The 13,930-nt window shown below is 47.4% G+C and overlaps 1 protein-coding gene across 4 annotated transcripts in view; it reads left to right on the forward strand.

Moving 5' to 3' along the window:
- USP9X (ubiquitin specific peptidase 9 X-linked) overlaps positions 1 to 13,930 on the forward strand; it is a 593,271-nt gene that overhangs the window by 246,747 nt on the left and 332,594 nt on the right. For all 4 annotated transcript variants that reach the window (XM_082246987.1, XM_082246989.1, XM_082246990.1 and 1 more), the window contains exon 14: positions 2,666 to 2,799. In XM_082246987.1, coding sequence (XP_082103113.1) covers positions 2,666 to 2,799 — 134 coding nt within the window. The remainder of the gene's footprint in view (positions 1 to 2,665; positions 2,800 to 13,930) is intronic.

Below are 13,930 nucleotides of genomic sequence, written 5' to 3' on the forward strand. Positions count from 1 at the left end.
CTACCTGCTTGGGACTTGAATTTTGTTCTGTCCGTTTTGCAACGTCCTCCCTTTGAAAACATCAGGGAAATTTCTTTGCCTCTGCTGTCGAAAAAGGTTGAAAAAGGTTGCTTTTCTAGTGGCGATCACTTCCGCCCGCAGAGTGTCGGAGTTGGCGCCCTTGTCCTGCTGCTCCCCTTACCTGGTGGTTCATAGGGATAAGGTGGTCTTGTGAACTAACCAGTCTTTTCTTCCGAAGGTGGTTTCTGATTTCCACCTTAATGAGGACATTGTTTTGCCTTCGCTTTGTGTGAAGCAAAAACATCCTAAGGAGTTTGCCTTGCATTCCTTGGATGTTGTCGGGGCGATCAGGGTTTACCTGTCGTCCACTGAATCCTTTCGGCAGTCTGATTCCCTCTTTGTTCTTCCTGAGGGACCTCGGAAGGGTATGGCTGCATCTGAGGTGACCATTTCCAAATGGATCAGACAGACGATTGTACAGGCCTATTCGATTAAGGAACGGGTACCACCCTTCCCTGTCAAGGCGCACTCTATCAGAGCGGTGAGTGCGTCCTGGGCCTTCCGACATCAGGCTTCGGTGGCCCAGGTGTGCAAGGCTGCGACTTGGTCGTCTGTGCACACCTTTTCAAAATTCTACAAACTTGATGTTCTGGCATCGGCAGATGCCTCCTTTGGCCGCAAAGTTCTGTGTGCGGCAGTGCCTTAAGGGGACCCTAGTTTTGTGGGTCCCTGGCTGTTGGGGTTGTTTTTTCCCCTTGGTTATTTGCTTTCCTGGGTGGTTGCTCCAGTTGAGCCTTTTCTGTTACCCAGAGGATACCTTTCTGTTCACGTAAGGTTCCTTTCTCTGACGTGGGTGCTGCGTTGTCTTTCTGACGGTTACGTTTCCCACCCCTCATGTCTACACTGCTTTGGGACATCCCATTGGTGAAGACTGAATGAGTGGGCGGTGACTGTCAGAGGACGTAAGAGAAAACTGAATTTTTGTAAAATCTTACCGTAAAATTACTTTCTCTGAGTCCTCTGACAGTCGCCGCCCCCGCCCCTCTATTGGGGTTCTTTGGACTTTAACTGCTTGCTACCAAACTGAGTTGGCATGGCTGATAGCAGGGGGGTATTGGACCAGTGGGACAGCCCCCATAGGTGTGTCTATGTAAATTACTTTGTTTTTAACAAGTCATATGCCTAGCTTGCTCCTATGGATAAGAGGTCAATACCCATTGGTGAAGACTGAATGAGTGGGCGGCGACTGTCAGAGGACTCAGAGAAACAAAATTCAGTTTTTCCATGTTGTGTACTATGGGAGACCAGATATAGTAAATGCAGGGTCCTGGGTTTAGTAATACTTTAATGTGTAAGAATACATTACTGTGACAGTTAAAGCGGAGTTCCACCTTAATAATAAACTTTGCAGCATCAATTACATTTAAAAAAAACCTTAAGTATTGGATAATATTTTTTTTTTTGTTTAACTTATGTTTTTAATGAAAATAAACTTGCCTTCCTTCCTCTTCCTCCTTGTGCGGCTGCGGCCCCCAACGTCACTTTCTCCTTTGCATTGCATGCTGGGAGATGAGCGTCATCAATCCCAGGATGCAACGTTAACGGCCAGCCGCTACTCTGATTGCCGATCGCATGCGCAAGATTGCGATCGGCATTCTGGGTAGCCTTGAAAATGGAAGAGGGACACAGCGTGGGACACAGCGAGGGACACCACGGCTTCAGATGCCCACACCGGAGATGGCCGCGCTCTGCAATCAATTTTAAAGGTAAGAATTTATCTTTATTTTTTAACTGTAATGCACTGTATTGTGGGGTTAGTGCCGGTTCACACTTGTGTGGTTTGCGAGATGGCATGTAATGTGGTTCACACTTGTGCGATCCGATTCTGTGCGAACTTGCAGATCGCACTGCGATATGAGATCACAACTGGGGGTGTCGTTAACTTTTAATTGACACCCCCTGCGTATCGCATATGGCAGTGTGAACTGCCAGATGGGCGGATGCGATGCGGGAACACGCGGCATATTCGCAGTGTTCCCGCATCGCACAAGTGTGAACCGGCACTTAGGGTTGGGGTTATTGGGAATAGTTTAGGATGAGTTTAGCTCAAAAATGTGTATTTGGCCAGAACTCCGCTTTAATGTTCAATCCTTTACATTGACGTAAACTATATTTACATAGCGCTAAGTAATTTTGGTAATTAAAGCAAAGCAGGCATCATCAAGTACAGGGTGCCCCCCCCAAAATCCTCCCAACAAACAAGTATAACACTTTTTTTTTTTTTTTCATTAAAAAAAAAAATTTAGCTATAAAATTACTTAACAGTGTTTTCTACAAAATTTGCAGCCAGACATATGGAAGTGCAAGTGCATACTTTAAATGTTTTTGAATAAACTGGACCTTGGATGTAAATGTGCACTTTGATTCGTTGACAGTTGCAAGTTCCTCTGGGGTAGGGGCTGATTGGGTACAAACGGTGTACTTTGCTAAGGTTTTGAGATTGTATCTTTGGTAAATATAGGACATAATTGTGGGAAAGGATTTTCTGAAATTCATTGGGTTGTGCACAGAAGTGGCTAGCAATTATACTCCTTTCGTATTTGTATATGCAATAATTTTTTTGCTGTGCTGAAGGATGTGTAATTATTTGTTTTCTAAATTTCAGCCAGACACAGCGCAGTCCGCATGTTTTCTACAGACATGATTTAATAAATCAACTCCAGCATAACCATGCACTTGTTACATTAGTTGCAGAAAATCTCTCTTCATATATGGATAGCATGCGACAGTACTCAAAGGGTAAGTCTTGCTAATTTTTACACACCATAGAGAAATTCAGTGTTACATGGTCTGATACATAGTGCCAATAATTTTAAAATGGGTTGGCAATTTAGAAATTTAGATTTTTAGTTTGTGAATAGACGTTTTCTGACACTGACGTACAATAGTAGTAGCAGTGGCTTATGTTTTTCTTTACAAGCTGGCTGTCATTTTTCTTAGAAATTATTGGAACACACCTATAAATGCGGTGAGTGAACCTGTCACTAGCTATATGTCATCATACAGAGGGCTATTGGCAAAACATGATATGGAGTTTTAAAAAATTAAAGTGATATATAAAAACACAAACCTTTTTCTTTAAAGCTTTAGGTGCATCTACATATGAAAACGATTATTTTGCTTAAACATTTATGTATCGTTATGCATGCCGGTGTTCAGCAATATTTCTAGGGCCCTTATCACAGTGTAACTCTCTAAAGTAATGACCTCCAGGGGCTTCTGAAGTGTTGCCTATGGATAATTTTGGGTACTGGAAGTTTTTTTTGTAGCTGTTTCACGGGCAAGCATGACTATACTGCTGCCTCTAGGAGAAATGAACACTGGACACTTACGTGGTTGTAAACTTCAGGCATGAAATATGAACAAAGCACATACTTCTATACTGTGTGCTTGCCTCACTCCAGCACTCTGGGTGTCTTTTTCTCTCTGCTGCCTGGTTCTTTAGTTATCAGCATGACTCGCTTCTAACCACTTTTCCCTGACACGAAAACCAACAAGGAGATGGACGAGAGCTCCAGCACACAGCCTGGTATTGATAGCTACAGCTGTGCTTGTTTTCCTTGTAGAGTTAGGATGGGGATGTGTCCCTTCCTTCTGCTGTGCAGTGTGTGAATTCAGACCCCCCCCCTGCTTTCTGCTGCTGGGATATGCTGCCAGATTCTGTGTTAATCTGTGTTGTAGAAGGCTGTACGGAACAAATGGCTCCAGATTATCAGTTACAATTTATTTAGGAGGATTTGTTTAATCTCTGTATAATAACTGAGGCTTGTGACTTCACTGGGTATATGTAAGAGTTTACAGCCACTTAAAAAAACAAAGGCAATACCCCTTGAGTCTTTAATACCTTCCACTTTACACCTGCTCAGTTTCGCTAAGTGTCCTTAGGAGAATGTATGGCTAATTTTTCTGCATTATTTTAGTTTAATTTCAAAGATTTTTTTCTTTCATTCACTGACACAGCTCCCATGTCTTCTAGACACTTGGGCTTATGCTGCTCTTTCTAGTGTAGGACTAGGTTGAAACAATTTTGGCTACACCCCTGAGGCAGTCCCATGGGGTAAACCATCACTTCCTGCTATAGGACTAAAGTTTTTTTTTTTCTTCTTCTGCCTAGTCAGAAGTAAGGACCTGGCTCTCTGCTGGGATCTGCGGTCCTGGCATTTTTTCCTTTTTGAATGGAATTTTTTTTCCTTTTTCTTTATTATTTTTGTTCCATTGTGAACTACAATCAACAGCTGGACTGGGCTATGCACTGGATATCCTAGATCCTTACAGTCTTCCCAGTCTGGCCTGTGAGTGCGCCCCAACGATTAGCTCCACGCTAGGTTGGGCACGATATAGCCCCACCAGACGGGGGCTGGCCGGCGAATGAAACATCTGGCGAGGTTGCAAAGCACTAATCACGACAGCAGTCACGATCAGAGTCACAGCGTACTTTGGGCCGCAGCACCCCCATGCCACGGGACTGCTGGGAGTGGTGCCTGCCTAATGCCATGGTGTGGTGAGTAGTATCCCCCCTCCTTTTCTTTGGGATTTGCTGGGGTGGTCACGGGTCCTTCCTCCCCAAACATCCCCCCCCCCGCCCTAGCAGGGTTCCCTTGCGTTGGTTGCCCTCACCTGCCCCGTCTCCCCCCCCCCCGTCCCCTTTTGGGGGGCACAGGTGTGTTTTTGGGTTGGGGGCTTCATTGGTGCTGGGCCGGAGAGCATTGTGTGTCGCTGACGGCCCCTCTTTGGGGGTGCCTGTACCTTGGGTGCTGCAGGCGGAGTCCCTGGGGGGGGGGGGGTTTCCTCCTGGTGGATTCTTATTTCCCTGGGGTCCAGTGGGGTCCCGGGTCCTGCTTAGCGCAGCCGTTTTGCCGTGGGTGATCTTCACTGGCTTCCGCGGCCATGTTTGTCTAGTCCAGCAGCCATGTTTTGGGTTTCCCATTGTAAATAGCTGCATTTTTTTGTAGTCCGAGTCCGGTGATGTGCTTCGGAGGCCTCTAGTGTCAGTGTCGGCACGTCCTCTTTGATCAGAGTGTGGCAGGCTGTTTGGCGCTCTCCAGCTCTGGGATTGTGAGTTCTAGTGGGTATAAGATCCTTTCTCTGCTATATACAGCAACTCCCGCGGTGTGCAGGGGGGTTCTTTTTGAGGAAAAAAAATAACTTTCTTTCTCTTGCGTCCTTTGACAGAGGCAGCTCTTAATGCTTCTTCACTAAAGGGTTATACGCCATCTACAGGAGTAAACTTTGCAGTGAAAAGTTTTCACTCGACACGCCTACAGGGGCTGTCCCTCATGACATAACCCCAGACACATTGTGCTCTCAAATCAGTTTCTTGCTGCCTAGCTTAGGAGTAAGACCCACGTTCCCTGCTGGGACTTGTTATTTTATTTTGAGAATGTTTGTTTTTCTCTTCACTCACTATCGCTAGCTAGTGTCAGGGGGATCCTCCTGGTGAACTACAAGCTACAGCCGGGCTGGGGTTTCGCACTGGATAATCTAGATCTTTATGGTCTCCCAGCCTGGCCAACGTGAGCAGGTTGTGGTCTGCCCAGGCCTCGCCACGATGGATCCCCGATGGATGGCGACGAGCCTGCGAGTAGATACCTCGCCGGGACGCATCAACTAGGAATGCCCTGTGTTGCAGCATACCCCACTTGGCTGACAGCACCCCCACTTAGGTTGGGAAGTGAGCTGTTTCGGAATGGAGCCCACCCGGTCCATGGTATGGTGAGTGATGCATCGCCCCCAGTGTCCCTGTAGCAGACCTCTGAAGGGGAGATGGGGCCCCACTCCTGGGGATAACAGGGCTGTTTTCTCTGAAAGATCCCGCAGGCCTATCAGGACAGGCCCCTGCCCTCCCCACTCCCGCTGGGGGCACTATAGTCAGTGTCTGACCCCTTGGGGGGGTACTGAGGTTGTCACCTTGTCCTGGGGGGTCCCTTTAGGTCAGGGGTGGGGAACCTATAGCCCGGGGGCCGTATGCGGCCCCCGAGGCCATCTGTTCCAACCCTGCCATTGGGCTGCCTCCGGAGGGGAAGGGGAGAGGGAGCGCCTACTGATAACACACAGATCGGGTTCCTCTGCTTAACCGGCGCGACCGCTGTCATACAAAGTCATGCCTCCTACCTATGATAGACAGCACAGTGGTGACATCTATCATAGGATTTGGTCCAGGAAGCGTGACTTCGTATGAGAGTGCCCGTGCCGGGTAAGTAGATGAACCCTGCTCTGTGTGTAGGAGGCGCTCTAATCCCCATGCGCTCTGAATTGATGTGGGGCACTAATCACTCTGCATTGATGAGGGCCACTAATCATTCTGCATTGATGAGGGCCACTAATCATTCTGCATTGATGGGGGCGCTAATCTCTCTGCATTGATGGGGGGCACTAATCACTCTGCATTGATTGGGACGCTAATCACTCTGCAGTGATGGAAGGCATTAATCCCTCTGCATTAAGAGGGGCACTAATCACTCTGCATTGATGGGGGCACTAATCATTCTGCATTGATTGGGACACTAATCACTCTGCCTTGATGGAGGGCGCTAATCTCTCTGCATTAAGGGGGGCACTCCTCACTCTTCATTGATGGGGACACTAGTCACTCTTCATTGATGGGGGCACTAGTCACTCTTCATTGATGGGGGCACTAGTCACTCTTCATTGATGGGGGCACTAGTCACTCTTCATTGATGGGGGCACTAGTCACTCTTCATTGATGGGGACACTAGTCACTCTTCATTGATGGGGACACTAGTCACTCTTCATTGATGGGGACACTAGTCACTCTTCATTGATGGGGACACTAGTCACTCTTCATTGATGGGGACACTAGTCACTCTTCATTGATGGGGACACTAGTCACTCTTCATTGATGGGGACACTAGTCACTCTTCATTGATGGGGACACTAGTCACTCTGCATTGATGGGGGCACTCTGCAAAAAAAAGGTTCCCCACCCCTGCTTTAGGTGGATTCCTGCGGTGGCCTCATACCTGGGGTCCTGAGCGCTTGGTGCCGTTTTCGGGTGCTTTTTTAAGTGTGGGCATAGGCTCTCTTTGTGTAATGACAGCGGCCATTTTCCCTGAGCTTCCTATACTTTACTATTGGCACCATTTTCTTGTAGCTTGAGGCTACACCGGCAGTGTGCGGCCTCTAGTGTCTGTCTCTTCCTGTCAGACTTTTTCAGGCTGGAGATTACACTACAGAGCTGCTACTTCTCAGCGGTGATAAGGGGTTTTTTGTTCCTTTGGGTATTCCTCTGGCACACTTTTGCTCCTGCCAGCCTCTAAGGGGGACTTTGGATGCAGCGCGGTACAGCGGTGCAGACCGCGATTTTAAACGGGCAGTGCACTCTTTTTTTCCTACCACTTGCAAAATGGAGTCCCAAGGTAAAAAAAATCCCCCTTAGACTTTATTGGTGCGCAAACCGGACCATCTGGATCACAGTCTGTCTCTGTCTGCAGCTTTTAAAAATCTGGCATCAAAGGTTAACTTTGTGATAAAACAAGTCGCTATCCAGAAATGGCCACTGCCTTCTCAGTCCTCTGATTCAAAGCCTGATATGGTCGCCACGGAACATTCCCATTCCTGAGGGATCCCTGTCCTCGCAGTCAGATGGTCAGGAGAATATGCCTTTCTCAGCTGCAGCGCAGTAACGCGCTTAGGTGGAAGCACTGATTCTTTCAGTAAGGGTAACATGGAAAATGGATGTTGAGCCCACAGTCAGGAAAGCGGGTAGTGTTTTGCTCCTGCAAAAGCCCAGAAGTCGGGTCAGGGTTTCCCTTGTCCCGAGGACTTTCACGATATAGTGAATGAGCAATGGCGCATTACGCACCTACTAGTGGTGCAACAGCGCTTTAAATGCTGTTATGCCTTTGCTGACTCAGTCTCCAATATGGTGGATCACCCTGTTTCCAGAACAAGTCTATTGTGATACCTGTAGAAGTCTCCCCGGTGTTTACAGACCCAGTGGACTGATGGGTGGAATCCTTTTCCCGCCACCTACGTTTGCTGGCTGGATACTTAAACCTGTATTCGGGTCCGTCCTGGATTCCCAGACGGTTACAGAATGAGTTGCAGTGCCTAGGGGTAACTTGAACCCAGAGACAGCTCCCCCGGCTCTGATGAGCTCATGGGCCAGATGGCCCAGGCCCTGGTGTGCCTGTGTGCTGCGACCCTGGACGCGGCTCCTCTGGTTGCCAGAGTATCAGCAGTGGGGATTGCCATGCGCCGCATGGTGTGGCTGCAGAGCTGGTCGGCGGACCAGGCTTCTAAGAAGGCCTTAACTGATCCCCCATTTTTTGGGTGGACGCCTGTTTAGGGAATCCTTGGAGGAGTTCATGAAGGGCCTGATGGGGGTGAGAGGTCTCTGCTACCCCGACCCCTCAAAAGGCAAGGCACCTCGCAGTAAGAGGGGACACTCTTTCTCGGCTCACAGGCATTTTTTTTTTTTGGGCCTCAAGGACGCAAGCAAAAGGTACAATGAAATAATATAAATTCATGCAGCGCCAAAGGAATGATAAATAGATCCAATAATTGACTAAGACAGTGCAATGGACTGCAATAATAAATATAAAGTGCAATATGGTAAAAATAATTAAATTGATATCTGATAAAAGATGTCACAGTGGTAAAAGTGCACGTGCTAATAGTGTGACGATATAAATATGCCAAGTGATAAGTCAATAATAAATTCCACCAATCTTCCGTGCTGTGCAAAATAGAGCAATAGGGTGCTGGTGCTTCAATATCATACAGGTGACTGACTCTGTGCACTGGTGGAAATATGCTAGCAGCTCACCTCCCAGTCTGGCTCAAAAATTATAATGAGCCAAACACACTTTGTGCACTCTCAGGTGCTAATAGGCAATGGGGCTGGTCACCTCCTCCACTCCTCTCTCAGGGTGGGGATACCTTTTAAATGGATGGGGTAGGATAGCAGCCAGATCCAAGTGTACACTGACACAGTAAAGGATAATCGTGGTGACAACACCTCTCTCCCCTCTCTCCACACTCACGGCCAGGTATCCATGGATAAAATAAACACAGGATCTAATGCTCTCCGTATGATATTTTATTAAGGAACATAAAGTAAAAAAACTCACATAAACCGGCACTCGGCCAGTGCGGGCATAGACAGAGGGACTGTGTAGCGATGCGGCATGTGTACAGGCTCCTCCCCCCTATGCGTTACGTCGACTGCATGACTTCGTCAGCAGGGGTGGAGCTGACACGCTGTCTAATGCTTTAGATAGTCACTACGGTGCCGCCCTCCACAAGGAGAACCAATCTCTACACTATTGCCTCCCCTGGTTCCGGTATGCAGGAAATCAAGTGGTAAGCAATTCCACCGCTGCCTCTCGTAACCAGGAAGTGGAGTGAACAACAGATAGTGGGGACATGGCGGTGATTAGAAGGTTACTGCAAAAAAACAATACAAATTGGTTCATAACGACCAACGCAGGGGTGAATCCAGACCAAACAACAAAAAATAAAAATATATTTTTAGGAAGCCTGTTCAGTGTACACTTCCCTCTGTATGCCAGCCCAATAAAATAACACAATAATAACATAAAACCTAAATCCATATAAATAAGGATTCATTAATAAAAATGTTAATATCATGGCAAGCTGAATGGAGCTACATCACAACCCCCCCCCCCCCCCCCTCAAAAGGTATAAGCAATATATATAAAATATATTTAAAAAAAAAACAATAGTTCAAAAACAAGATTTCAAAAATAATAATAATATTTTTTGAAAAAAGACTATTATAGAGAATAAAATGGCTGAGATCTAAATAGTATATATAAGTGTAAAACCATACATCCATATATATGATAAATATATACTTAATAAAAACATACATGATTCCCTAATATACTAGTTAAAGTGTATGTAAAATCATGTATAAAAATAGGGTAGGATAGGGTAAAATCAGAGATCATGAATCAGAGCAGAGATGAAAGATGGAAATAAGTGTAGTATTATATTTCTCTGATGTTAATATTATTTTTCACTGATAAAACTGTTGAGATCAAACTCAACGTTTGTTCACCTCGGTACTAAGACTTTCGCCTCAAATATCCAGTAGGATTCTCTTCCACTTAAATGCCATATAAAATTGCCTCCCCCTCCAGGGCTTTTCCATCTGCTCTATCCCCCAGAATTTAATGGCGCTTTTCCACTGCATGGAACCGAAACGGTTCGGCTTGCTTTTGCGCTTTTCCACTGCATGGTACGGTGTTGGTACGGTACGGCAGCGCTTTTCCACTACATGGAACACGAACGGTACGGCTCGCTTAAACAGTACCACCTCGGTTGTGGTTCCAAGAGGGCCGTACCGGTACCATATCCCACAATCTTTTGCATGCAGCCATGGCTGTTTGTCACTACTAGCCACTGATTGGTCAGAGAATCTTTATCCCACACACTTTACTTTAGTGGAAAAACAAACCGTACCGTACCATGCAGTGGAAAACCAAACAGAGCCAAGCAGGGCCGAGTGGAGCCGAGCCGGTACTTGCAGTGGAAAAGTGCCATAAGTGACCTTGGATCTTTATTGTGTACTGTTAAAGTGTTTAGATACATTGTGTGCGGGTTTCCCTTTTTTCTTTTTTTTTATATTTTTAATATGTTCACCCATTCTTACATTAAGGCTCCTGGAGGTTCGTCCAATGTATTGGAGCCCACAGCCACATTCAAGCATATATATTATTATGCCCGTGGTTGTGCAAGTGATAAGATCCTCAATCCAAATAATTTTTTCCGTTACTGTTAGATGTAAACTGTTTATTTTTTCTAGCATTCTCTACTGCGTGTCTGCATCTAAGAAAAAGGTAAACCGTTCATAGCCTTTGGAGATATCTAGATGACTTAGTCCGGTAAGCCCAAGACTAGTCGGTCCGGTGGAAACATCTTCTTCTGCATAAGGGGCGCCCTCACCCGATTCAAGGTTCTGGAGGCGTCTGCGTTACTTTCATGAACCCTGGACGTCTGATTCAGGACAAATGGGTTCCCAAATGAATTTGTTTAGGGTACAAGATAGAATTTTGGTTTCGTCTAGCAGACAGATTGTTTCCTCGATTCTCCGTTTGTCTCCGGATCGCTTGATGGATCTCAGAGAGGCAGTGCAGGATCTCCTTGCACGGGGAGTGTTCGTGCCGGTTCCTTAGTGGGAAAAGTTTTGCGGTTTTTATTCAAACCTGTTCACGCTGCCCAGAAAGGAAGGCAAGGTGCGTCCAATTTTGGACTTCAAGCCAATGTACCGCTTTGTGCAGGTGCAGAAACTTCGGATGGAATCCGTTCGGTCTTTCAAGGAGCACTTTCAATTTGTGGCTTTACCCTTTGGTCTAGGCTCTGCCCCCAGTGTCTTCTCCGAGATTTTGCTTCCGGTGTTGCCTTTGCTCCGAAAAAGGGAGATTGCGATCCTCGGATATCTGGACGATCTCCTGTTGAGAGCAAGTTCTCATCCAACCCTGTTGAGCTACCTGTCAATCACAGTTCAGACCCTTCAGGAGTTCGGGTGGACCATCAACTTCAAAATGTCTGCGCTGACTCCGTCGGTGCGATTTGAATTAAATGGGTATGAATTTGGACTCCTCTCTGGCGAGTCTTTCTCCCCGGGGATCAGCTTCAGATGTTGCATAGCGAGATCAGGCTGCTGATGGGCGACGATCTCTCCTCCCTTTCGGACTTGCATGCAGGCTTTGGGACGCATTGTTTTGACCTTCAAGGTGGTCCCGTTTGCTCAATTTCACACAAGACCTCTACGGATAGAGATTCTTGTCAGTTGGAACAAGGATCCGCAGCCCCTAGACAGAATGGTATGTCTATGCCGGTCCATGAGGTTGGAGCTCTCGTGGTGGCTTCTGTTGCCCGCTCTGAGCCAGGGCGAGTTTTTTTTCTACCACTGTTGTGGACTGTGGTCAACACGGATGCCAGCCTGTTGGGCTGGGGTGGAGTGCTTGACAGTCTCTGTGCCAGGGACTCTGGTCCATGGAGGGATCCTCCTTGCCGAAATAAGTCCTGGAGCTCAGGGCAATCAGGCTCTGCCTGCTCCACTAGAGGACTCGGCTGCACGGCTTTCCGGTTCGGGTACAATCCGACTATGCCATGGCTGTGGCTTACATCAATCTTCCAAGGGGCACAAAGAGGGCCCGGGAGGTGGCCGAGATAATGACTTGGGCCGGGGAACATGTTACGGCTCTCTCGGCAGTTCACATTCCAGGATGTGGAACTGGCTGGCGGAGTAACTGAGTCAAGTAAATGTCTCCTGTACTCAAATAGTACATATAGGCCAAAAAGGCATTGGCTATATTGTTGGCCTCTGAAGTCTTGCTGTCCTCTCAGGATGATGGGTATCCACACAAACTGAAAGCAAAAAACAAGAGAAGGGCACACCGACCTAGTGCACTACCATAAGAAATTAACAAATTGCTAAAACCACATCATATATTCGACTCACAAGAGTACGCTATGTAAAAGCGATAACCAAAAGAGTTCAGTCGGCTGTCCAGAGACCACAAGTCCACTAATCCATGATTAGTAATGACAGGCGAACTTGAAGGTGTCCATACGGCTAACGCGTTTCGAGGGAGAACCCTCTTCCTCAGAGCCAATTTTTTGTGCGCGGCTCAGATTAACCACGGAGCCTCTGGAGTGTGCACCACCACCTGACCCGCTCTTTGAAGCGGCATAACCCTCTGGGTCTCAGTCTGCCCTGGCGGCCATGATGGCGGCCCTGCAGTTACTTGTAGCTCAAGTTGATATGACCCTGCAAAGGCGACCTAGCTAGAAGTGCCCCCCGCCTTCACCTATATCCTCTGCCTCCCTGAGTGTCAGCCCTCTGGGTCTGAGTCCATGCACCGAGTGGTCTAACAGTGAGGCCGAAACCTTTTCTGCAGCCACGCATGAAAAGACGCTGGTGGAAGCCTTGATTGTGTCAGTGCGGGATACATTAAAGTTGGAGTACTCGGCTATTGCAGAGTTTGCATCACCTGTGCAGTTTGGCACCCTCAAAGCTTTCAAGGTGACAAAGGTGTTCCCCTTTCCTGCCTATTTTGACGAGATTGTCACTAGTCAGTGGGGTTCCCCGAAACGCATGGTTGGAATACCTAAGCATTTCGCTAGGAGATATCCCTTTGAGGAGTTTCTCCTGAAGACACAACGATTCCACCATCGGTGGACTCTCAGGTTTCCAGGCTAAATAAGGCTGCTGGTGGAGGATTCTCCATCCTTAAGAGTCCCGTGGACAAGAAAGCTGAGGCTCTGGTCCATTACCTTTTTCACCGTGGCAGGTTTAATGTTGAGGCCGGTGTTTGCTGTTACCTTGGTATCCCAGACCTAATGGAATGGGCTAAAATTTTATGCCAGGACCTGGAAGGGGGTCAAAACCCTTTGGAGCTGGCGAATCATTTTATCCAGGGGTAGATTTGTCATGCATCTTTGGATGCGGCCCCCTTGGCCGGCAGGGTATCTGTTACGGTGGTGATTCTTCGCCGCATGATTTGTTTGATGCACTGGTCGCCCGACCAGGCTTTTAAAAGGGTGCTGACTGATCTACCCTTTGTAGGTGACCGTTTGTTTCGGTGCCTCTGTAGAAGAGATCATTAACGGCCTTACGAGAGGTAAGAGTACATTACTTCCGCTGGTTGCTTGGGGTAAGGTACCTTGTCTCAGACGTGGTCCTTTTTTCTCGGCTCACAAGCGGCCCTTTCATCTGTCTGGATTGCAGGAAAATGGTTCAAGATCCACCCGTAATTTTGCGGGAGGCTCCAAGAGATCCTGGAATGGTAAGTTGAAAGCGGGCACTACGAGTTCCGCAGAGGCACTACGGGTTCTGCAGACAAGCCTTCCTCCAGCCTGAAGGGGCACTCTTACT

The sequence above is a fragment of the Pelophylax lessonae genome (assembly GCF_965119305.1).
Source record: "Pelophylax lessonae genome assembly, chromosome: 2".
In the NCBI taxonomy this organism is placed as follows: domain Eukaryota; kingdom Metazoa; phylum Chordata; class Amphibia; order Anura; family Ranidae; genus Pelophylax; species Pelophylax lessonae.